Source organism: Vipera berus, assembly GCF_964194415.1.
Source record: "Vipera berus genome assembly, chromosome: 1".
Taxonomy (NCBI): domain Eukaryota; kingdom Metazoa; phylum Chordata; class Lepidosauria; order Squamata; family Viperidae; genus Vipera; species Vipera berus.
The window spans coordinates 89,168,978-89,193,438 of NC_138202.1; the positions used below are offsets into that span (position 1 = coordinate 89,168,978).

General features: G+C 37.0%; 1 protein-coding gene across 1 annotated transcript in view; it reads left to right on the forward strand.

Annotated features, from left to right (window-relative positions):
- The window catches only part of NELL1 (neural EGFL like 1), a gene marked incomplete at both ends in the record, with an annotated part of 595,597 nt that overhangs the window by 205,297 nt on the left and 365,839 nt on the right, over nucleotides 1-24,461 (forward strand). Inside the window, 4 exons of the mRNA XM_081332330.1 lie at nucleotides 7,093-7,165; nucleotides 9,947-10,029; nucleotides 15,604-15,738; nucleotides 17,251-17,353. Of these exons, the coding sequence (XP_081188456.1) occupies nucleotides 7,093-7,165; nucleotides 9,947-10,029; nucleotides 15,604-15,738; nucleotides 17,251-17,353 (394 nt within the window). The remainder of the gene's footprint in view (nucleotides 1-7,092; nucleotides 7,166-9,946; nucleotides 10,030-15,603; nucleotides 15,739-17,250; nucleotides 17,354-24,461) is intronic.

The following is a 24,461-nucleotide window of genomic DNA, read 5'->3' on the forward strand; positions in this document are numbered from 1 at the left end:
CAACAGACTTTTTTTTGGAAAAAAAATGTTATTAATGTGTGAGACTTGTGCAGTAATCAGGTTATTTTCATTAAGGTTTTCAATTAATATTTGATTTTGAAATAGCAAATGGGAAGTAATACACACAGATCGTCTTTTGCTTTCAGAGCAAGGGAACATATAAATGTTACATGATGCTGCATTTGCAATGCTTGAAGCACTAAGGCTTATATTTTATTTATAGTACAAGCTTTGTATTCTGGGTAAGATACAGTGTTCTCCATCTGCAGCACTCTAGTTGTAAGTAATCTTCATCAAGTCAGTCTTTTTCATTATCAAAAGCAAGCTTTAATGAAACAATTATTATTATTTTTACCTCTGTAGAATTTTCAGAACAAATACTTCATTTAAATTCTAGACTGAGGCTATATTTAAAAAATGAAAGCAGTAGTACTATCTGCCACAAATATTTGAATTTTGAATTTTATTGAATTTATATACCGCCCTTTCCCGTAGGACTCAGGGCGGTTTACAGGGTACTTAAAACATCGATACAAAATTAAAAACAATTAAAAAGATTAAATTAAATCCCTGAAAAAATATAAAAACCCCAATTAAAACTCTCAGCCTGGGCCGGAAAGCTCGAAGAGCCAGGTCTTCAGGTCCTGGTGAAATGAATGAAGGTCGGGGGCAGTCCTAAGCTCCACGGGCAGCTGGTTCCAAAGGGCGGGCGCACCCACAGAGAAGGCCTTCCCCCTGGGTGTTATCCGCCGGCAATCTTTTACCGGCGGCACCCTGAGAAGGCCCTCCCTGTGGGAGCACACAGGACGAAGGGAACTTGATGCCGGCAGCAGGTGTTCCCTCAGATATCCCGGACCCAAGCCATTTAGGGCTTTATAGGTCATCACCAGCACCTTGAATCTCACCCGGGGGGCAACCCACAGAGAAGGCCTTCCCCCTGGGTGTTATCCGCCAGCAATCTTTTACCGGCGGCACCCTGAGAAGGCCCTCCCTGTGGGAGCACACAGGACGAAGGGAACTTGATGCCGGCAGCAGGTGTTCCCTCAGATATCCCGGACCCAAGCCATTTAGGGCTTTATAGGTCATCACCAGCACCTTGAATCTCACCCGGGGGGGCAACCGGAAGCCAATGCAGCTCGCGGAGTAGAGGTGTTACATGGGAGTATTGGGAAACCCCCATCACAACTCGCACGGCTGCATTCTGCACCAGCTGAAGCCTCCAAGTGGTCCTCAAGGGCAGCCCCATGTAGAGAGCGTTGCAGTAGTCTAAACGGGAGGTCACGAGTGCATGAGTGACTGTGCGTAGGGCATCTCGGTCCAGGTAGGGTCACAACTGGCGCACCAGGCGAACCTGGGCAAAAGCCCCCCTGGTCACGGCTCCTATATGGTCTTCAAAACTGAGCTGCGAATCCAGGAGGACATCCAAGTTGCGAGCCGTATCAACGGGGGGTAACACCTTACCCCCCATCATTAAAGATGGAATAGTCTGGTTAACCCGAGATGCCGGTATACACAGCCACTCAGTCTTGGCAGGATTGAGACGAAGCCTGTTTCTCCCCATCCAGACCCGGACCGCCTCCAGGCAACGGGACATCACGGTGAGGGCATCACTGGGTTGGTTCAGGGTGGAGAAAAAAAGTTGGGTATCATCAGCATACTGATGATAACTGATGATACCCCACCCCGAAACCCCGAATGATCTCACCCAGTGGCTTCATATAGATGTTGAACAGGACGGGAGAGAGAACTGACCCCTGAGGAACTCCACAAACAAGAGTTTGCCTTGTTTCTTCTCATATCATACTGAAGATAGTGAGATAATCAAGAGAAGATAAAATAAAGACATTTTCTGGGAGGTGAAGACATGAATGTAGGACCAGTGACAAATTTAGCTTCAGTTCTGAATAGATCTGGAATTTTTTTCCAAGGTTTTTTTTTTTTTTGCTCTCAGTTTATTTTCCTTTCCTCTTCTGCACAAAAAGCTGGCTCAGTTATAAAGGGACCTGATGAACCTATTGGGGTAACATTACATCTAGAAAGGCCAAATTTACCAGTCTGGGATTAAATGAAATATTCAAAATGAGCATGTTTACATTTTTTTCCAGTGGAATAGCACCTGCTGAAATGAAAGAGAAAGGCCAAACATCATTGATAATAGAGGGAGAGTGATGAGAAAGTGAGGGACATGTTGCTTAGTCCCCTATCTAGCATAAAGACAAAATGGAACATCTGTAAGGTTTAATAGACTGCTAGGAATTTTCCAAGTCCTGCTGTGCTGCCTCATTGTGGTGGTGTGATGCATGAGGTGCACACCAAGAATGTATACTCTCAGTAGGGTCACTCATCATGTGAAGGTCATCTCAGCTACTAAAACAAACAGGCACTTACATTGCAGTAGTGATGTCAGCAAAGACATAATTTCATACTTGCAAAAGAAGATAATGGCATATTTTTCAACAAAGTCAACACTGGTCAACAAGATACAGCAATTGTTTATATGGTGCTGGATGACGGACCCTTCAGATCAGGGGACACTCAACACTGAGGAAGAATTGTAGATCTTTAGAAAAGGAATGGTGCTTGTGGTGCAGATGAAAGACTTCCATACGTCTAGCTGCTGATGTTGCAATGCAAGAAAAGACTACCCAAAGTTGTAAAGACAGAATTACAGTAGGAATATGGACAGAAGTAGCATGGACATAGGAAAATCCAATACAATGAAAGATGAAATGGATCAATTACAGATTGACATTTTAGATATTATCAAATTGAAATGGATTGGAATTGGACACTTTCCATAAGAAGATTATGCTGTTCACTACTCAGGACATGAAAAACAAAGAAGGGATGGCACTGCTTTCATAGGAAGACTATAATAATGGAGTGCTGTGCTTGGGTATAGTATCAATGATTCAATAATATCATTAAAACGTGTGGACATCCCTTTACTATTCTTACTCAAGTTGATGCTCCAAACACTGAGGCAAACCAAGAGGAATTTGAATAGTTTTATGGCTGGTTTCAATTTGAAACCAACAGAACATGCAAGTATGTGCTATTGAGGATGGAGACTGGAAAATCAAGAATGGAAAGAGTAAGGATCAAAATGTAACTATACAATGTGGCTAATGAAACAGAATAATAACTTACCAGTATCTTCCAATCCAATCTTGTTTTTATGTTAACATAGCCTTCAAACAACCAAACCAATGTCTTGATACATGTACGGAACACAAAGAAATAAAATAAAATTGATACAAAGAACCAACCAGGTTCAAATATATTGAATAGAGTATGGGCTGTTGGTTTAATCTCCGGGCTTGGTAATTAGGTTGCAGATGTTTTGTCTCTGTTCAGGGGGACATCTTCAGTGCAGTTTGAATTGTGTTCAGTTTGTTTGGAATGTTGCTTCTGGTATTTCAGTTGAAGCAGCTCTCTTGCTCTCAGTGGTTGATGTCAATGTGTCGGTTCACTGATTGATTGGTGGAGAAGTAGGCCTTGAGGAATTCTCTTTCTGTCCTTGTCTTTGCTTGGGTTATAATTGTGGTCCTGGTTAGATCGAACTTGTGTCCTTCTGAGTTCTCGTGGATGGACATGAGAGACAATGGGTCATGTCTTTTGATAGCCAGGGAGTGCTCATGCAGTCTGGTAGATAGCTTTTTTCCTGTTTGGTCCACATACTTCTTTTCACAGTTGTTGTACTCGCCTTGGTATATGACGCCTGATTTTTGATTTGTTTCTGTTGGCTCTTTAGGTTTTGATAGGGTCTGTCTCAGACTTGCGGCTGGTTTGTGAGCTACTGTTAGGTCGTGTTGGCATAGCAGTCTTGCTGTCATCTCTGAAATGTTCTTTATGTAAGGAATTGTGATTTGTTTGGTTGTTGCTATTCCTGTTGTAGTCGTGTTGTTTTGGGCATTTGTGTTGTTTGTGTGTAGGGATCTCTGGATGAGATGTGTCTCTGTGTGTGTTGTTTTTCTGTATACAGATGTTAGAAGTTGGCCATTGGTGGTTCTGTTTACAAGGACGTCTAGGAATGGCAATTCATTGTTCTTGGTTTCTATTGTGAATCAGATGTCTGTGAAGATGTTGATTTTTTTGGTAGATTTGGTAGATTTGGTTGCACTTGATTATCATGAAGGTGTCATCCACATAACATAAACATAAAAACATAAAAAAAACAAATAAATAAATAAATAAAATAACATATCTGTTAGAGTTAGGGTTTGTAGGAAGATGATTTCTTCAATTTTTTTGCATGATGACTTTTGCAACCAGGCCAGATATGGGGGATCCCGTAGATGATCCTTTCCATTGTTCATAGGCCTCACTGTAGGTGAAGTAGGTGGTTAGGCGTAGCTGGAGGAGTTCGCATGTGTTGTCTGTTGTGAGTGTTATAATAATAATAATAATAAGTTGGAAGGGACCTTGAAGGTCATCTAGTCCAACCCCCTGCTCAGGCAGGAAACCCTATACCATTTCAGGCAAATGGCTGTCCAGTCTCTTCTTAAAAACCTCCAGTGTTGGAGCATTCACCACCTCTGGAGGCAGGTTGTTCCACTGGTTAATTGTTCTAACTGTCAGGAAGTTTCTCCTTAGTTCTAGGTTGCTTCTCTCCTTGATTAGTTTCCATCCGTTGCTTCTTGTCCTGCTTTCAGGTGCTTTGGAGAATAGCTTGATTCCCTCTTCTTTGTGGTAGCCCCTGAGATATTGGAACACTGCTATCATGTCACCCCTCACTCTTCTCTTCATTAAACTACACATACCCAATTCCAGCAATTGTTCCCTATATGTTTTAGCCTCCAGTCCCCCAATCATCTTTGTTGCTCTTCTCTGTACCCTTTCTAGAATCTTGACATCTTTTTTTCATCGTGGTGACCAAAACTGGATGCAGTATTCTAGGTGTGGCCTTACCAAAGCATTGTAAAGTGGTATTAGTACTTCACTTGATCTTGATTCTATCCCTCTGTTAATGCAGCCTAGCACTGTGTTGGCTTTGTTGGCAGCTGCAGCACACTGCTGGCTCATATTTAAGTGATTGTCCATTAGGACTCCAAGATCCCTCTCACAGTTGCTACTATTGATTGTCTACTACTAGGACTCCGAGATCCCTACTACTATTGAGCACCTATACTATACCTGTGCATTTGATTTTTCCTGCCTAAATGTAAAACCTTACTTTTTTCACCATTGAATTTCGTTTTGTTAGATAGCGCCCAGTGTTCCTCTTGGTGGATATGTCTTGTGTAGAAATTCTCTGATTAGGTCAACTATTAGTTTCAGGTCTATTGATGTGAATAATGCAGTAACATTGAATGACATCATGGTTTCATCCTCGTCAATGTGAAGGATTTTGAGTTTGTTCAGGAATTGTGTAGGAGTTGTTTGGCTTTTTGTATGTAGTCAGCTTTGTCTAGTACAAGGGTAGGCAACGTCGGCTCTTTTATGACTCATGGACTTCAACTCCCAGAATTCTGGGAGTTGAAGTCCATGAGTCATAAAAGAGCCGAGGTTGCCTACCCCTGGTCTAGTATGACTATCATTCAGCCTTTGTCAACTAGTAGGATAATGATGTTGCTGTCAGTTTTGGGGGATTTCATTGCCTGCAGTTCACGTTTTGTAAAGATGCTGGAGTTTCATTTGTGTCTCAGCATCAGAATGATGGTCTGACATATTTGTTTTTGGGCTTCTTCACTGAGGTCTATTGATTTTAAGGTGCATTGCAGGCTTGCTCGGAATTTTGTGTTTGGTACATCTTTGTGAATACAGTATATACATCCATAATTTTCAAGGACAACATGAAAAATTGCTTTGAAGCCCTGGACCTCATTGATAAGGAAGCAGAAGAACTGTGAGATGAAACCAAACAGATTATTAAGCATAAAAGTGAAAAGAGATTGCCAAAGACCAAGAAATTGGAGAGAGAAAACAACATTATATGGTGATATAGTGGTAACTATATGCTTTGTTTTGTTCTGACTCCATCTTTCAGAGAATCTTCTGTCCTGTATCTTATAGGTGTGATAGTTTTGATACTTGTTCAGTTTATGTTATATGATGGGGAGGTACTGCATTTACTAGTACCTGAAAAAATGAAGAAGATGGTAATGATAATGATTTGGATTAAGTAGGCACTGAGCCTAGTCATACCACAATAAAGGTTTATACATATGTAGGTATATATTATATCAATTTTCTACAATTTCAAAGCTATTTCAGTGTATTTAAGAACTGAGTCCATATCATTCTGATATGTATGAATTTTAGCCTGTTGTACATGAACGATGAGTTATGTACGTGACCTACGTATGTTGCTGTTTTGAAACATGAGTTTCAGTATGAATGCGTGCAAATGTGGCAGATTTGGTGCTTTTATAAAAAGGTGCATTGTTGTATTTCTGCACTAAACCAAGGTGGGCTTCATAATCAATTTCAATGAAGAAAAATTGTAAAAGAACCATGAATATGAATTATTTTAACAGTGCATTCATATCTATTCAGAACTCTGATGAATTTCATAGGATCCACATCCAGGTCAACAGAATTACAGGAGAATTGTGGGCATAGGCTTCATATTAACCAGGGCTGAAGATGCCTGGTGGGGTGACTTTTCTTCTCACTTTCAACAGGCATGTCCAGAGAGTGTTAAAGCTATGAATTTGAGCATCCACATCTTCCATTGGTCTGCTTCTCATTATTTCCCCCCCACCCTATATTGGGATTGTAGCAGTGATGATAGTAGAATTTTTTTTATCTTTGTATCAAGAGATTTCCATAGACAAAGCTTTCTTCCTCACTTCCATTCCAATGGGGCCTCTGGTCCCTGAGTTTCTATTCTGTGACGTTTAGGATCTTGCTGATGTCAGAAATTTTCATCCTGGTCTCTGAGATCATTAGTTTGCTTAAATTTGCCAAGATGCCTGAATAAGGTTAAGTGATTTTTTGTTTTTTTTAAAAATGAAAATATGGCTCATTATTTTAAATTAAACTATAATTGTGTCAATTTCTAGAGCCTAACAATAGATGTGTAGTGAAAGATTTTGTGCATTTTAATTACGTTGCTACATATTATCAGCTTTCTCTTCTATTACAAAGGGTATCATTCAAGATGCGAAAGTCATCTTTATGCCTAATGGATATATAACTCAGTGTCCTAATCTGAATCGCAGTAAGTAGCAATTTATATTTAGCACATTAAGTTATATTTATATTGCTTAATGTAGTGTGTTTTGCAAACTTTGTTCATTGTTGCTAAAGCATGTGCTAATCCCAGATTATGCGTGAGGAATTAATATGCATTCTTTCAGTTCAAGTCAAGAGAGTACATATGATGAAGACTGCATATATTTTATGAAGTGATATAGTTCTTTAGGGCCCACCCCAGTTCCAAAGAAATCATCAATTTTATTCACTGGGAGGAGGGGTGTCACATAAATTAGTTTGTTTTTAGGAAATTGCTGTTTCATGGAGTTTGAGAATTCATGTGTTATGCCCTTCTGCAACCAGCCTTCACCAAACTGTTAAAATAGATTGTAATTCATTCTTAGTCCCTCTTTTCCATCTTTTTTTGCCTTCGGCTTTCTTTTTTAGGAAATAGAGCACTGTTTTTTTCCAGAATATAGATAACAAGGGGCTATGGGAGAATATAGCTCCTAGACTTAGTAGTCCTATATGATAATGTGCATTTTATATAAAAACATATTTGTTTTATAAATTGTACTTCCCATAAAGCTGAATTAGAGGTTCCTAAACAACTGTTTTCTTTCTTTTCCCACATATTGCTACCTTTTTTATGCCTTTAGGCAGGAGAGTTATCAGCATTCTTAAGAAGCAAGAGAACTTGGATACTCTTACATGGGATTGTATCATGCAGTTTATTCATAGTTAAGGTTTCCCTGTCCAGTCGTGTCCGACTCTAGGGGGTGGTGCCCATCTCTCTTTCTTAGCTGAAGGTGCCAGCGTTGTCTGAGGATGCTTTTGTGGTCATGTGGTCAGCATGGCTATATGCCAAGGCACATGGAACACTGTTACTTTCCCACCAAAGTGGTACTTATTTATGTACTTGCATTTTCATGCTTTCTAATTGATAGGTGGGCAGAGGGCAAATAATGGGAGTTCACCTGTTGCATAACACTCAGGTCAGCTGTCAGTTGACAAGCTCAGCATCTTAACCACTGAGCCATCACATCCCCATTGTTCACAAACATGCAATCAATGTAATCGGGAATCTTGGAAAGGAATCTAAATAAGTGATGGGTTTCCATGCACTAGATATGTTCAACTAGAGCAGGGGTGTCAATGGCAAAACCGTCCTGATACGTTGCAAGACGTCATGTGATGTCGCGAGTTTGACATGTCTGAACTAGAGGCTGGTAGTCATTTATTAGGAGATGTTTTAATTTGGATTTCTGCACTGAGCAAGTAATTAGACTTGCTAGTCTAAATGAGGCCTTCTAATTTTGTAACTCTATGTTTCTAAAATAACAAATACCTGGGGTGTTTTTGTATGATATTGCCAAATCTTTACTTTTACAAAGGGAAGTCATTTACTATTAAAATTCCATTTGGAAGTTTTCGAATTTTTAAATCCAACCATTAGTAACCAGTGATTCTCAAGTTTTTATAAGATGTTAATAATAGTTGATTGTCTCTCCATTAATTTTGCCCTATGGCAATTATGGTATTGCCCATTTATAGTATTGGGAATCTTTATGACTGTTACTATTATTAACAAAATACTTCCTAAATTAAGGAATAAATAAAGGACAAGAGTATCCGTGCTATCAAGAAAAGCATGACATCTGCTATTCTAACTTTAGGTAGAAGCAGAATACCTTATTTTATCTTGTTAGGAGATGTCTGTCTGTCTGTCTGTCTGTCTGTCTGTCTGTCTGTCTGTCTGTCTGTCTGTCTATCTATCTATCTATCTATCTATCTATCTATCTATCTATCTATCATCATGAATAATGGTATTCTTTGCTTATCCTTCCTGGTTAATATAGAAAGACTCCTTCTAAGATTTAATTGCAGAAATGTTTTCAGTTAGAACCCTAGTCTATTTGCATGTAGATCTGTGTGTATATCAACAAATCTCAACATTAAAAGCACACATCTAGATTATCTCAAGTAATGTAGACCTTAAAGTCCTTTAAGAGATATATGCAGTTTTCATGTTTGGCTCCATACTGTAATTTTGTCAGTTCTTCTGGTCCTCAGAATTATAACCATTTCAATTGCATTTCTTCTGCTATCTGATTTCTGAGCAACAGGACAAAAATAGCAATGGCAAATTAGAATTTGCAATTAAAATGGGTTAACTTTCAATTAACAGTGCAAATAAAATGACTATAGAAACTGATTGCATAAATTTTACAATTCAACTATAGCCCTTTGCCCATTCTGTTTACTTTATACAAATTGATAGTTATCCAATAATTACTCTACATTTATTATTCAATTTTGCAGTAGAAGTACACCCAAAGTTTTCCCCCTTCCAAGTCCCTTTTGGAATGAAAACAGGAGCTTTCCAGAGCTAAACTAACCCAGAGGCTATGCTTGCTTCTTCATATCTGGTTGGGTAGGCATGAAAATGCCAATTATTGCTTGGAGCAGCAGTCAAAGTCATGTTACTGGTTTATGTCAGATTGCTTCTCATTCATTCTAGGCAAGTGAAGGGCAATAAGTGGAAAATACAAATTGTGAACTGTGAATGTTACCTATTCAAATGAGAAAGACAATAGGCTTGCATAGCAACAGGTTGTTTCACCATGATACTAAGAAAAAGATAAAGCAGTTTGATCAGGCTTTCAAAATCGTAAAGGTGTCTGGTAACAATTACCATGTTCCAATCATCATCTATTTGGCCTCTAAATGGTAAACATGTTGTGTTTTATTTCTTTGTTCAGTTTGGTTTTTAATAATATGGTATTTATTCTTTCTTTTTATTGAGCCTGCCCTACCTGCAGTGACTTCTTAAGCCTGGTTCAAGGAATCATGGATTTACAAGAGCTTCTGGCTAAAATGACAGCAAAAGTAGGTACCTGGCTATTACTCACAATTTTTAATCCAAGTTGCCATTTCCTCCATCTCTGAAGACCACTATGTCTGTATTTCCCCCCCAACACTTTTTGTCAATGGGTTTATATCAACTTAACCCATACTATAAGAACTTGTTAAATCATGGATGGGAAACCTGAGAATTGCTAAAGGAGAAAAATTGTAGCTCAGGGTTGAAACGAGGGATTCATCACGATCTTTGAGCTTGGTTGTTTTTTTGCAGATGTTTCATTACCCAAACTAGGTAACATCACTAGTGTTCAAAGTACTGATGATGTCATCTAGTAATGAAACATCTGCAGGACCTGACAAAGTCATAAAACTGTCTGCAAACAAGTATTCAATACTCTGGCAAGTATGTTCTGTCCATATCCTGTCTGTTGTATAAGAGGAGGGGAAAGAAGATGGAAGCAAAGAGAAAGAGCAAAAATGGGTGGAACCGATAGCTGGCTTTGCCATCCGTTGTTCTGTATACTCCATGTGCATTTCATAATGCTTTGAATAGACCAGACATGTCAAACACAAGGCCCAGGGGCCAGATCCGGCCCGTGAAGTGGTTTCATGTGGCCCGCGAATCCATCCTGGAAACAGTGAGGGAATGGCCCCCACTGCCTTGGCCCTGGCCCAGAGACCCTCCTTCTGCCAGAGACCCCCAGATTTGTCCCACTCCTGCCCAGGCCCCCATAGGCACCCTTGATGCAAACGATGTAGACCTGGCCATGCTCACCCAATAGGCCATACGCACTCTAGCCACACCCACCCAGTAGACCACGCCCACCCTGGCCATACCCACCCGGCCCCCTGAGGGTAACCGCAATGCTGATGTGGCCCTCAATGAAATTGAGTTTGACACCCCTGGAATAGACTGTGGGTCTACAGAGAACAAGGAATTTGTTTTTTATTGCAATGGAAAATGTTAATTGTATGGAATTGTGCTATTTTGCAGGCAAACCTGTGTCTCATTCTAGACCAGGATTGGTAGGATGAGTCTACCAGAATTGTCAACATTTATGTATGGTAAAACAGAGAAATGATTGCTATGGTTATAAAAAAATGTTACAAATCCTGCTGATTTCCATAAAAAAAATCTATTATCTGAGACTAACCCATTGAACATACGCACACAGAGTATTTCTGAATAAACATGTGCAGACTTGTAGTGTTGTTTCCAACTGAAAACAGTGGAATTAAAATTTTAAACTTCTTGTCCTTTTTGTTTTAAATAAAAGCTTTGAATGAAAAATATACCAGGCTGCAAATTCTGCATGAATTCACTGACATATATCTTGTTTCAGTGTTCATTTTTTTTCTTTAGACTGTTTATTGATGCTCCATCTTCATTTAAGCATGCCCTATTTTTACAGCATGCTTTGAACAGGTTTGTTTGGAAAAAGAAAAATATTAGATTTCTTCTCATGTAACTGAAAGAAATAAGACAATTCTGAAGCATTCTAGTGGATTTAATATATGCGGAGTCAGTCCTAAGTGAGTGGCTTGTCATTTGTTGCAATTAAAGAGCCATGGTGGCACAGTGGTTGGAATGCAGTACTGCAGGCTAATTCTACTGCCTGAGGCTGCCTGAAGGTTCGATTCTGAAGGTTGACTCAGCCTTCCATCCTTCTGAGGTTGGTAAAATGAGGACCCAGATTGTTGGCAGCTGACTCTGTAAACTGCTTAGAGACGGCTCTAAAGCACTGTGAAGTGGTATATAATTCTAAGTGCTAAGTGCTATTTATTGTTTTTATGATTAGTGAATACTTTATTACCATTCTGAAGTTTACTTGTATCCATACAAAGGGAGTATTCTTTTAAATCCATGTTCCTTATTTCCCTTAATGCTTCTTCTGACATTTGCAATATACATATATCATTTAATTTTTAATTAATAATTTTAATTTAGCAAATGGAACATTTGTCTCTATTTTTATTAATGAATACCCAATTCATGATTTACTTTTGTTTCAGCAGTCCCTGTGGAACTTGTCAAAGTCAGCAACATGAAAAACAGGGAATCACAATGGAAGTCCTGTCCATTTTGTGCATGTTTCAAAGGGGCAAGGCTTCCATTGGATGTTCTACCATTGCTGATGTTGATGCTTCCCTCCCCACACTATTAGCTAGTGGCTGTGAGTCATGCTTTGTGTTCTCCCACCCATATTAATTCTGAATTGGGTGGAGCACTAAGAACAGAGAAGAAAAATGTGTGTGTGTGTGTGTGTGTGTGTGTGTGTTGTATATATTCAGTAGTGGGATTCAAATATGTGAACAACTGGTTCTCTGTGTGGATGCTGCTTCCGGAAGTCTATTCTGGTTCTGGGCAACCAAAAATTAGCTACCAGTTCTGCTGAAGTGGTGCAAACCGGCTGAATCCCACCACTGTATATATTCCTTAATACTCTTTTCATAACCTTTAAATAGAAATGAGACTTCTCATTTGCTTCTCTCGTCATAAATTTGGTTTTTAACATCACAGTATAGAATCTAATAAATGGCAATAAATAATGCTAAGTATTCCATCAAAGACACAATGCTTTCTGGAAGGATAGCCAGATGGCCTTGCTAAACTTTTAGAAGCCATTTAAAGTGCCTAATAATAACTAACAATGCATTATATTTTAAATTAGTCCATATTTTAAGGTAAACATTCTGAAGCAACATTGCTTAATTATGAATATATACAATATTTTAATAAAAGTAAATGCAGAACTGTTTTGATAGTAATTGCTGAAAAATGTTATTGGTTTATCAAAGAAAAATAACTTTTGAAGCATAAAATAATTTTTTGAACTCAAGGGATATTTAAAAAGTGACAGGTACCCATTCTAATGATGAACTCGAATCACTTATGGGTTTAGAAGAATCAGATCGTTGTTGTTTTTTTTTAAAAAAATGAACAACAAAACTATAAACATCCCATCATTTAATAAACACATATTGATTCTATCTTCCTTAATCTGGAAATATAAGATGTGCCTAAATAGAGGGCGTCCCAGGTTGACTATATCTGCGCCTAGAAGAGAAACAGCTCTGGACCTGGTGAACAAATTCCAGGTCATGGGAAGCTGGACTGAAAAAGGTGAAAAAACTCCTGGACGAAGATAATAGACCACACCCTTATACATTCCATACTCTTATACTATTTCATAAAAATATATCTTTTTGTGAGAGCTGCAGAGAAATGTAAAATTCAAGAAAGTAGCACTTCAATAAAGGATTGCATTTTTCACATCACTTGATAATTATTGCAAATCCCTATTGTAAATGATGCATTTTCCTCCATAAATTAGATATGATTTGTGTTTGCATTAGGTCTGATTCAGAATAGAAGCTGCCCAATTCCAAATAAGGCTCTACAATTGAGATACGAAAACTATAATCAGAATATTATTTTCTGGTTTTTCCGTTCTTCTGTGCTTTACATTATCTAGATTTGAAACATATACAAAAGCTTTAGAAGATATTTTTATAAATCTTGTGCAACTGAGTGAAAATAGGACATATTACCATAGCATGGCTTAAAATAGAAAATTATGTGAGTACATACAAAGTGCAATATACAATCTTAATGGATCTTTCTCCTGCAGTTTAAGTAAATAATTCTGTTGGCTATTTGAGAATTACATCTGACATAATTTATATCAAAATATTAAATGTATAATCAATATAGAGTTCTAGATTCTTTATACTGCATCTCAGTAATCAAAAGGGTCCTAAGCAGAGATGATTGCCATACAATGTACAATTTTGTATCGGTTAGCAGATTGGGCCAAATTGTTTCTGACTTCCTTTGAATTTGCAGTGATTTTTTTATCTCAGTGAAATAAAACTGAGCTGTCTAGCTTGGATACCTGGAATTTTTATTAATGCTGGATATTCTTCTTTTATTTATATAAGTATATGCAGTGCTTTTTTTGTAAAAGAAAAAGGTGCCGGAACTCACACATGTTATACAACCGCCTTGCCTACCCTACAAGGTTCCATCCAAAAAAGATGCCGGAACTCCGTTCTGAGCGTTCAATGAGAAAAAAAGCCCTGAGTATATGTGTGTGTATAGGTATGTGCATACATATACTGCTCAAAAAAATAAAGGGAACACAAGATAAGACATCCTACTATTAAATACAGTACATTGTGTTGTTTAAGTGTTCCCTTTATTTTTTTGAGCAGTATACATACACACATACATAGACATTCACAAATACATATGTATATAATGTTATTTTTAGCTTTTCTTTCTTTCTTTTTTAAAAAAGTTTAATGTCATCATTAACTTTGTAACACCAAGTAATTACAACTGTTGGCTAAACTAATAGTAGTACAGGTGTGAATGTGGGTGAGTGTGAATACTGTTTTTTTAAAAAAATAATTACAAAGCCTGTTCTGAATGGGTCAGTCTCTACACATATTGATAATGGTGAAACAGGTACATGTGCTTTACATTAATGGCAGTACACACAGCTCTGCAAATCCTTCAAATCCTTTGGAATTGGGAGCAGATACGAAGCACATTTTTTTGATTTTTTTTTAAAAAGTCTTTTCCCAGGGTTTTGTGGCTGCATTGAATCGGCTCTTAATTCCCAAAGAAGTATTTTCTCCTACTGCACGTTAAAGCTTTTCTTTTAGAGAAAATTTGTGCAGCTTGTCAGTGAAACTGGCTTTCAGCAATTTGTATTAACAAGCAGCACAGGAAGCAACATTCTCTTCTCTTCAAGGCAGGCAAGAGAAGGAAGAGAAATTAAGAGCAATTGCTTTCACTATGGCCTGCAATAGCATGTGTTTTTTTTTTGAGAATGCTCAGAATAGGGCTTTGTATGAGCTGATCAGATGGTAGATATAAGTGCCTACTTCCAGACACCTGTATCTTTGTAATTGCAATCCAACTGTTCCTAACTGCACTGATATTTGTTTGTGCAATTCTGAAATAACCAGAAATCATAGTCCCTTGTTTCTCAGCCAAGAATATATTTTGATTATTTGTCAGAAACTTGTCCTATGGATATGGCACACTACTTATGCAGTAGGCTGTGGAGTTATTTGGTATCTAGGGGGAACTATTCAAGCAGAATCTCAGTATTTTCAATTGAAGGAGTTCAAGAAACAGAAGATCTGGATACAAGACTGTTCAGAACATTCCAGATTAACGGGGATGTTGTAAATTAGGGCTGGGTGGGGAAAGAGACTCAATTTGTCCTCGAGTGTGAGATGCCTTCTTTGTCGAACTATGATTTTGAAAAGGTCTTCTCATATCCATTGAATATCTGGAAACTCTTGCTTTTTCTGGCTTTTTTATGAATAAACAAGTAACATTTAAATAAATTAATTGAATAATTATGTTTGGTTTGTATTATATAGTGATGACCTCCTTATATGAGACATTTGTAAATGTTATTCTGTTCCACTCTCAATCATAATTAGTGCTTTGTTTGTATTATTTCGATTGTAAATTTACCTCTTAGCCAGTTGCTATTCTCCGCCTCCTTATTGTAAAATTTATTACTTCAGCGGTTTACATATGTTCCAGAAATCAAATCAAGTAACTTTCTTTTATAGCTAAATTATGCAGAAATGAGACTTAGTCAGTTGGAAAACTGTCACTGCGAGAAGACTTGCCAAGTAAATGGAGTCATCTACCGAGACAAAGATTCATGGGTAGAAGATGATCACTGCAGAAATTGCACATGTAAAGTAAGACACTTCTAACTTATATATGAGGATAAAGCAAATTATTACAATTTGATATTGGTTCTTGGGTAGATCATACAAATTTTGTAGTAACCTTCACAAACAGTAATATGTATACTGTAGGTCTTGATTGGCATGGTTAATGAATCTTACAAAATGATTGCATTATTTGAATTCATATTATTTAAAGTTATATTGGGTGATTGGTTCCACCCAATGGAAGTAGGCAATGAAAATTTTTAAACATAAATTTCTATGTGCATAGCAATGAAAGATTACAGTAAAGGATAAAAAATACGTATAATTTAAACTTAAAGCAATATATCTATATGCTGTAGATCCACACATTCCAACATCTCATCCTATTTTAGTGTTGCTATAACCATGTTCATGTCATTCAATGACATCAATTTTTTGCTCTAATGTATTAAGGAGCCTCTTCTTATTAAAATTTTTGCTAGCCTCACGATAACAGAATTTTTGGGTTGCATTAAATGCAACCTGGTACCAATTTACAATTTGTATTAAATGGAATATAATATCACATTACAGGTAGACCTCAACTTATGATGCTTAACAACCATCCAAAGTTACAATCGACCTCCTCAGAGCTACTAATAATCCATTTTCAATGTTAAAACAGCTCCCCACCCCACCCCAAGATATATAGTCAAGTGATCACATTTTGGGCACTTGGCAACCAGCTCAACTTTATGGCCATTTGCAGCTTCTCATAATCACAAGGCAGTGGTTTGCAATATTTTTTGCCAGCTTTTAGTATTTACTGTAATTCCAGGTTCTAGCTATTGAGGAAAATGGATTCATTTAACAATACTTGTGTGTGCTTAATGACTGTGGCATTCACTTAATGAATGCAGTGTTTGCACTGCAAAAAAATGAGTCTGGCCATGTATATATGATGCCTTGATTTACAAATGAAATAATTTATTATTGTAATTCTGGGGTCAATTATGATCACAAGTTAAGAACTACTTATATTATACTCAACTTAATTGTGACCTACCTGTACATTTCAGAGCTTTCAGTGCAGAGTTAAATGGCATCTTTGTGATAACAGGAAAAATAAACATTAATATTATGCTTAAGTTGGAACGGAGATGGCAGCAATATATATATTCTGTTTCTAGTATTTATCATTTTGAATAGCAGAGGAACTGAATTAGTATGAAAACCTTTCCTGGTTGAAATTATTTGATAAGTATCAGAAAAAAGGTCTTGTTTGCTCTAGAAAATAGAAACGTTTTCATTAAAATGTTGAAGATGATTGACAGAATGTGAAAGGCGTTATTTATGTGTTGCCATACTTAGGCAATTGCTGGGATTGGGGGTGTGGGATAAAAGAAAGATTCCCCCCCCAGAAATCTAGTAGTTGTTCATAGTGGTAGGGGTTAGATAAGATTCTGCATGCTGAAGAATGACATCTAATGCTACTGAGGTTCTACTAATTATAACATTTCATTCATTCACTATTGCCTTTATCTGCTCTCGGTTTAGAATGGAGTGGTGGAATGCCGACGAATGGCCTGTCCACTATTGAATTGTTCTTCTGATGGCCTTCCAGTCCATATAACTGGCCAGTGTTGCAAAATATGCAAATGTAAGTACAGATCTCTCCTCTTTCTGTTCTAAAATTGTATGCATGCATGTATATGTACAGTATATATGTGTATAAATCTCCCTCCCTCCACTCTTATATACAGTTGAATCTTGGTACTCAACTGCTTTGAAACTCATCAAACCTGATACCTGACCCATTCTGACATGAAAATTTTGTCCTGGTACTCATCAGTTGTTTGGTAATCAGCACCTCAGCTTGTGACCACCAACCACTTGTTGACACCAAACCAGACTTATTGACACCAGCCACGCTTGTTTGTGTCAGCTGCCTTGTGACTCATTACATCATTCCTTCATGGGGAAAAAAAGTTTGGTACTCATCATTTTTGTACTCATCATTCCTATAGGAACCAATTAACGATGAATACCGAGGTTCCACTATATATGGGAAACTAAGGTGGGATTCAAACTTACGGTCCCCCAATTTGTAGCCTGATTAATATAGGCTAGAAATATTAATTTAGGGACTTTAGGGTAAATTCTTATGATCTGGTAACACCAACCTGAAAACAACCTGTGTTCTGCTTTTGTAATCATATATTTAAGGTATGTTCTATACTGACTTGCCAGATGGTAAGATGATATCTTTAAAATGCCATATATTATAGTTAACTGCATAAGAAAGACTATATTACACAAGCTTACATGAAAAAGTATATTTTAGTATGTTTACATAAAAAACAGAATATGCCAGAGAAAGTTTTGTATGTTGAGGTGTCCCTGTTTCTTTTCAGAAACTGTAGATAGTTAGTGACATCAAATTGTAAATGAATACCAGAAATAAATCAAACAGTTGGAGAATAATCTTATACTACATATTTATTATAGACATCCCAAGAAGGAGGTAAAGGAGCTTAATAATTCATTTTTCCAAAATCATTATCCAAGATAAACAATAATACTTACAAAGAAGCAGAATATACCATTACTCTTTGTACAATTTTAAATTCAGTTCCAGATAATTCCAGTGGAATCAAGTTCTGTCATTCTCCTCTGAAAGTTTAGACCAATGAATCTCAATAAGTCTACATTTCTCAAGAACTATCTTGAGCAGCTAATTTTAGGAAATCTCATGATTTGCTGTAATAGTTTATAATTTATAGAATTTTAAATAGCCTGGTAATTTTTTAAGGTTTCTAAACAATGGTTAAGTGTCTGTATCCTGAACTCATGGTATATTTCCTCTCCTGCAGAGCTCTCCTATTCAACAAAAAAATTATTTACTCCTTGAGAGAATCTAATAATAGAAGAGTTTGCAGGATAATTTCTATAATCTCAGCAAGAGACACTAAAGTGCTATCTTCTACATTGATAGATATTATATTTAGATTGTTAATGTAGCAGAAAGCATAAAAGAAAAATATGCTTTGTGACTTGTAGTGAAAACTGATAGGAAAATAGAACTCCACTTAATGACTAGTATCACAGAACAAACCAAAATCATTGCTTGTTTTAATTGTAGTTTATTGAATGAACCAGAACTGAGTAGGTTTACATAATTGTAATTGGTTCACACAACTCCCTAAATCAAAACCAATTTTTTCCAACAGAAATGTTATTTTGTGCACATAGTGCTAGTCATTGTGATAGTCCTCTATAGATGGATTTCTTTGCAGCACAATCTGACTTTTTACAGGGTTTCTTTCTGGTTTGTTCTGAACTCTGGAATATAAACTCTCATATTAGAAAATGAACATACTTACCTCTTCTACATATACATCAGATTAACAACCTTGAATCTTATGTATTTGGGGTTGGAGATTTGTGATACATATGCAATAAATGCATTATCTTAACATATAGATATTTATTGCCATCACATTATACAGTATATACTTTGATAGAACATCTGCTGCTGGTTCTATATGCGCTCAGCAGCTAGCTATCCTGAATGGGCACAAGTCAGGCAGATTCCCATTGGCTGTCCTATTCATTTTGTGTAGCATGGATTTATGTTTCTCATTGTTAAACATCTGGCACTGTATTTCTTCTAGTTCCTATAATTACATAGACCAGTTGAGTAATTATCAGTTGTATTTCCAAATAGAATGAAAAAACAAAACAATATTTTGGGTAGTATATTGTGCCCGGATAGTACACAGGATGGTAGTATATATTTTGCAATGCATTTTTAAAAGATCCAATCATATGAGATAAACTGAGGTTGTAAAGCAGGTGATGATGAAAATGGAGATCTTACAGAATATTGCTTTTTGCTGCAAGCATGCTGTGATATAAGCCTTAGCAATTGTAGAGAGTATATGGGGAGCCTTTAAGAATTCAACAGAGGTAATTAAGGAGAAGATGAACATTTCCTATAAAATCTGTAGTTCTCTTTTCTTCTTGTTTTCCCCCTCCCCCTCTATCTTTTTCTTCTTGTGTACAACATTGGAATTTCCTCAGTGGTGGGATTCAGCCACTTCGCACCAGTTCGGCAGAACCGGTAGCTAATTTTTTGTTGCCCAGGTCCAGAATGGACTTCTGGAAGCGGCATCCAACTGGTTGTTCACATATTTGAATCCTACCACTGAATTTACTCCTATCTTGGAAGATGACATTTGATAATTGTACTTCTTCCCTATTGATTACTTCTCCTCCTTTCTTTATTATTTTTGACCCCTTTTGCTGCCCTGTATTACCAATTCATGAAACATTGTTTAATTACTGGGTGGTTTTTTAAAAAAATCCTCTATTCATCCCTTGCTGAAGAAATTCTCTTTGGATTCTTCTTTGTGCTCAAATTACACTAGCTTGTTTCTTTGTTTCTTTTATCCCTTGTGACAGAATTGTCCTCTCACAACTGAGTCTCTATTTGTCTTGTAATGGCCTCTTTGATCTATATCAATCATGATTTGGAGCAGACTGGTCAACTGAGAAGTCACTTCCTTTCATTCATTCTCTAGACATTCTATTGTTTAGTTTATGGTCCTTGGACATCAGAGGCAATGCACGTGATTGGTGTAAATCCCTTTATCTTCTCATTCTTTTGTAGAACTGCATAGTTAAATTCAGTTCCAGCAATATCCTATCATAAGGATATATTTTATTTTTTATAGATGAGCGGTGTGGTAGCCCAATGGTAAAGACTCTTGCCTCCCACTTGGAAGATTGAGTGTTCAATCCTAGGTAGTGGCTGATGTTTCTCCCTTAGGGTACACACACATACACAAATCTGCTGCAAACTCTGTGTGTCAGGAAGGGCATCCTGCCAGTAAATGCTCAGCTGCATCTAGTCACCCCAACTCTACCCTGAATTAAGGGATTACAGGGTTATAAAAAGGGAGTTTTTTTTATTCCACCCATAGATGTCCTGATTCATGCCCAGGATGTTCAGTATCATTGTTATTCTAATGATATTCACATCTGTGTTTTTTGTGGCTCTTCATAGCAAAGCATATTCACCAATGGTAGAAGGCCTTACTAGCATTTCCTTTTGGAAGTTCTCCTACCACTTTAAGCTGAATTGTCATGTTTCAGGTCGCATGCATTTTTTTATTCTTTGCAGAGTCTTCTCCCAATTTTTCTTCAAGACACCTGGAGTGCCTCAGTTTCCTCTTCCTGTAGCCTTGGAGACTTGATTGAGGATCAGCTGGATCTCTGCCTATTTAATGATTTTGTAATTTGCATTCCTAATGTTCACTTGATGAATACTTCTAGGATCTGTAACATTGTTGATTCATGTCTTGGGTGTCTCATATTATTTTATAATCTTCTGTTAGGTGTTCCTGGTTCCTCTCTATGCCCTTGATCTGAGTCAAGAGTAGTGCTGTTTGGCTGTTCAGAATTTTCTACTGTATGTCAGTGTTTCTCAACCTTGAAAGCTGTAAGTTGGGTGGACTTCAACTCCCACAATTCCCTAGCCAGCATGCTAACTAGGGAATTATGGGATTTGAAGTCCACACAGTTTACAGCTGCTAAGGTTTGAGAAACTGTTCTATGTTATTTTCAAGTTTTACTATAACATAGAGTTTTTCATTGGCTCCTTTTCCTAGTCTATTGCTAGTGTTCGTGTTTACAACTCTCCACAGTATCACTCTCCACTTATTTCTGTGGACAAACTGTTCTTTACATTTCTCTGAATAGAGCTTTGTTTGGTCCTTGGCTCCAGGATCATGATGTCAAGTTCCAAGCCTTTAGAGACTTGGCCTCACTGCTCTAGAATCAGCTCTTTTCATCCCTGAGAAAATGTGGTGGTCTTTAAAAAAGTTTCAGGGATGTTTTTATTTGATTAATGGACTAGTGAAGGGTCAGATTGCTATATCCTATTCTTATTTATCTGACACTTCTAGGTTAACACTTGTTTTAAATTATGATCAATGAATATAGTATATTGAGTCCTATTCCAGGATGTTGCTTTAAATCTATAGTTGTTGTACAGGTTGTTTTAGCATTATCTCATTTGTGCTATTTGTATATTGTAGTTTTGTAATGTTCTGAAGGTTGCACAAATTAGTATCATTTGATTTGGTGATGTCAGATGGGGGTAAGGTGAGGATTAGGCATATTAGTTTTTAAAATATACACTTGTTCTTATAATGGGAGTTAAAACAATGGCAGCATAGGATTTGTAAGTTTTTAGGTGTTCTTTTTGTTTGTTTCTTTGCAGTCCTATTACTTCATGAAATGAATTCTCAGATACATTCACACAATTTAAATTATGCAAATAGAGTAAACGCTCAAGCAATGCCTTTCTCTTTTATGTTAGGGAAGGATGATTTGACTTGAAGGCAAGAATCACACCTTCAAATTGAACCTTTGAATGAATGCATGATGTCTAAGGTACCTTCAAACTGGCTCAAAGAGATTAGAAGACTGGAGAGAGACTTGGAGAGTTTTAAAGATTTATTTTATTTATTTATTTTATTATTGGGACTTATATGCCACCCTATCTCCCGAAGGACTCAGTGCAGCTAACAACAATAAAATACAATAATACAGAAGTTAAAAGAAAAATAAATTAATGGCCCCTGTAGAATAAATTAAAATTAAAATAAGTTAAAAATTAAAGTTAAAAATGGTTAAAGATGGCTTCCTCATATAACTAATGTGAGGAGCAGATGAGTTGCATGAAAGGGTTTGTCAGACTGACATGAGTTGTATTACCTATGAAAACTCTGCCTGTTCTTTTTTTGCCTGTGCACTATTCTCCTAGTAGAATAGGTTTAGACAGGTTCATTTGGAAGGAAGGAAAAAATGAGTGGGATAGAGTCCCTCAGATTAATTCTGTCTACTATTTTTTATCTTTTATTGTTTTCAAGTCCATGCCTTCTTATCATATGCTCTCCTTTTGTTTCTTTCTGCTGCTTATTTGTTTTGAGTGAGTCTTAATTATGAATCGGTCTATTTTCAAGGAAGCTCAAATAACCTGGTCACCAAATTAGAAGAGATGACTCATTGGAAAAGAACCTTGGGAAAGACTGAAGGCAAACAGAGAAGGGTGTGTAGAGAATGTGATTGTTAGACAGTGTCATCAACACAATGAACATGAATTTGGGCAAACTGTGGGAGACAATGGAAGACAGGGGGGCTGGCGTGCTATGGTCCATGGGGTCGCAGAGTCAGAAAGGACTTAGTGACTGAACAATAACAACATCAACTAATTATGTGAGGATGCTTTTTGAGAGACTAGTTTGCATAATGTAAATTGCTTCTTTATACCATTGTGTTACACAAACCAGACTTCTTTTTAAAAAATACAGAAAAAACAATGATCCATGGCAACAAACTTACCAGTTCGAAAAAGCAAGCAATCAGCACATTCTGAGAACATACCTTTTAAAGAACTTTTGAAAATGTTTATTTTTCAATGGGTGTCAGATAAATTTTACATTAGTAAGCACATTTTCTATTTAGCCAAGTGGGAGGTTGCTGTGTTAGCTTTCTTCATGTCTACAATCTCTGTTTTAGAAGAAGTGCAGGGGAAATGTTTCAGAATGAATTGTATAGAACCTTTGATGGTATCCAGTTAAGTATTTGCTGGGCTAATCTCTTTTTTATTTTATTCTGCTCCTAATATTGTGATTTTCGTTACTACTTTCATCCATTCCTGAAAAAAACAAAACAAATGTAGCTACAAGCATATTGATCTTTTTCCATTAAAGCCCATGATAAAATCTTTTACCAGCTTAATTTGAATCTGATCTTTCTGCTGTGAATTCAGATGTTTGAATCAATTTATATTATGCTTCAGTCTCAAATTCAAATCAGTACTTGGTTGATTTACATGATTGTAAAAATGTAGAAAAGTGTGTTTGTGTTTACACACACACACACACACACACACACTGCTGAAAATATAACTAAACAAAATCTAAGTTCAAATCCTTTCTTTTCCCCTTGCAATTTATCAAAAAGGAAGGCTATAAAATTATTTGAGAAATGAGGTTACTTAATATTGCTATTGGAAGTGGAATTTTATTTATATATATGCTTAGTGTAACATTTAATGTTGAAATTGTGTGAAGAAGCCACCCAGAGTTGCTTCAATGTTGAGATGGGCAGCACATAAATTTAATAAATAAATTTAATAATATATAAAGGCTTGAATGGGGGACTTGTAGCACATTGCTGTGAGGCATCACTTTATCTTGTATTATTGATTCAGGACATGGCACATTTTAAGTAAATATGTCTAAACCACTTTTCGTCCTTTGAATTAGTTTTAGAATCATGGGGCTGGAAGGGACGTTGAAGGTCTTTTAGTCCAATTCTCTGCCAAAGGCAGGGGTCCTTACACCATCCTGGACAAATGAATGCCCAATCTTTTCTTGAAAATCTCCAGCAATGGGGCATCCACAACACTGGGAAACATGCTGTTTCATTGCTTAATTGCTTTCGCTGTCAGGAAATTTCTCCTTATTTCTAAGTTACGTCTCTCTTTAACAATCTTCCACCATTGCTTCTTGTCCTGCAGTCAGGTGCTTTGGAGAATAAGTCATCTCCCTTGTTTCTGTGACTGCCCCTCAAATACTGCTATAATGTCACCTCGAATCCTTATGTTCAGTGGTGGGATTCAACTGGTTCGCACCACTTCAGCAGAAACAGTAGCTAATTTTTTGTTGCCCCGGCCCAGAATGGACTTCCAGAAG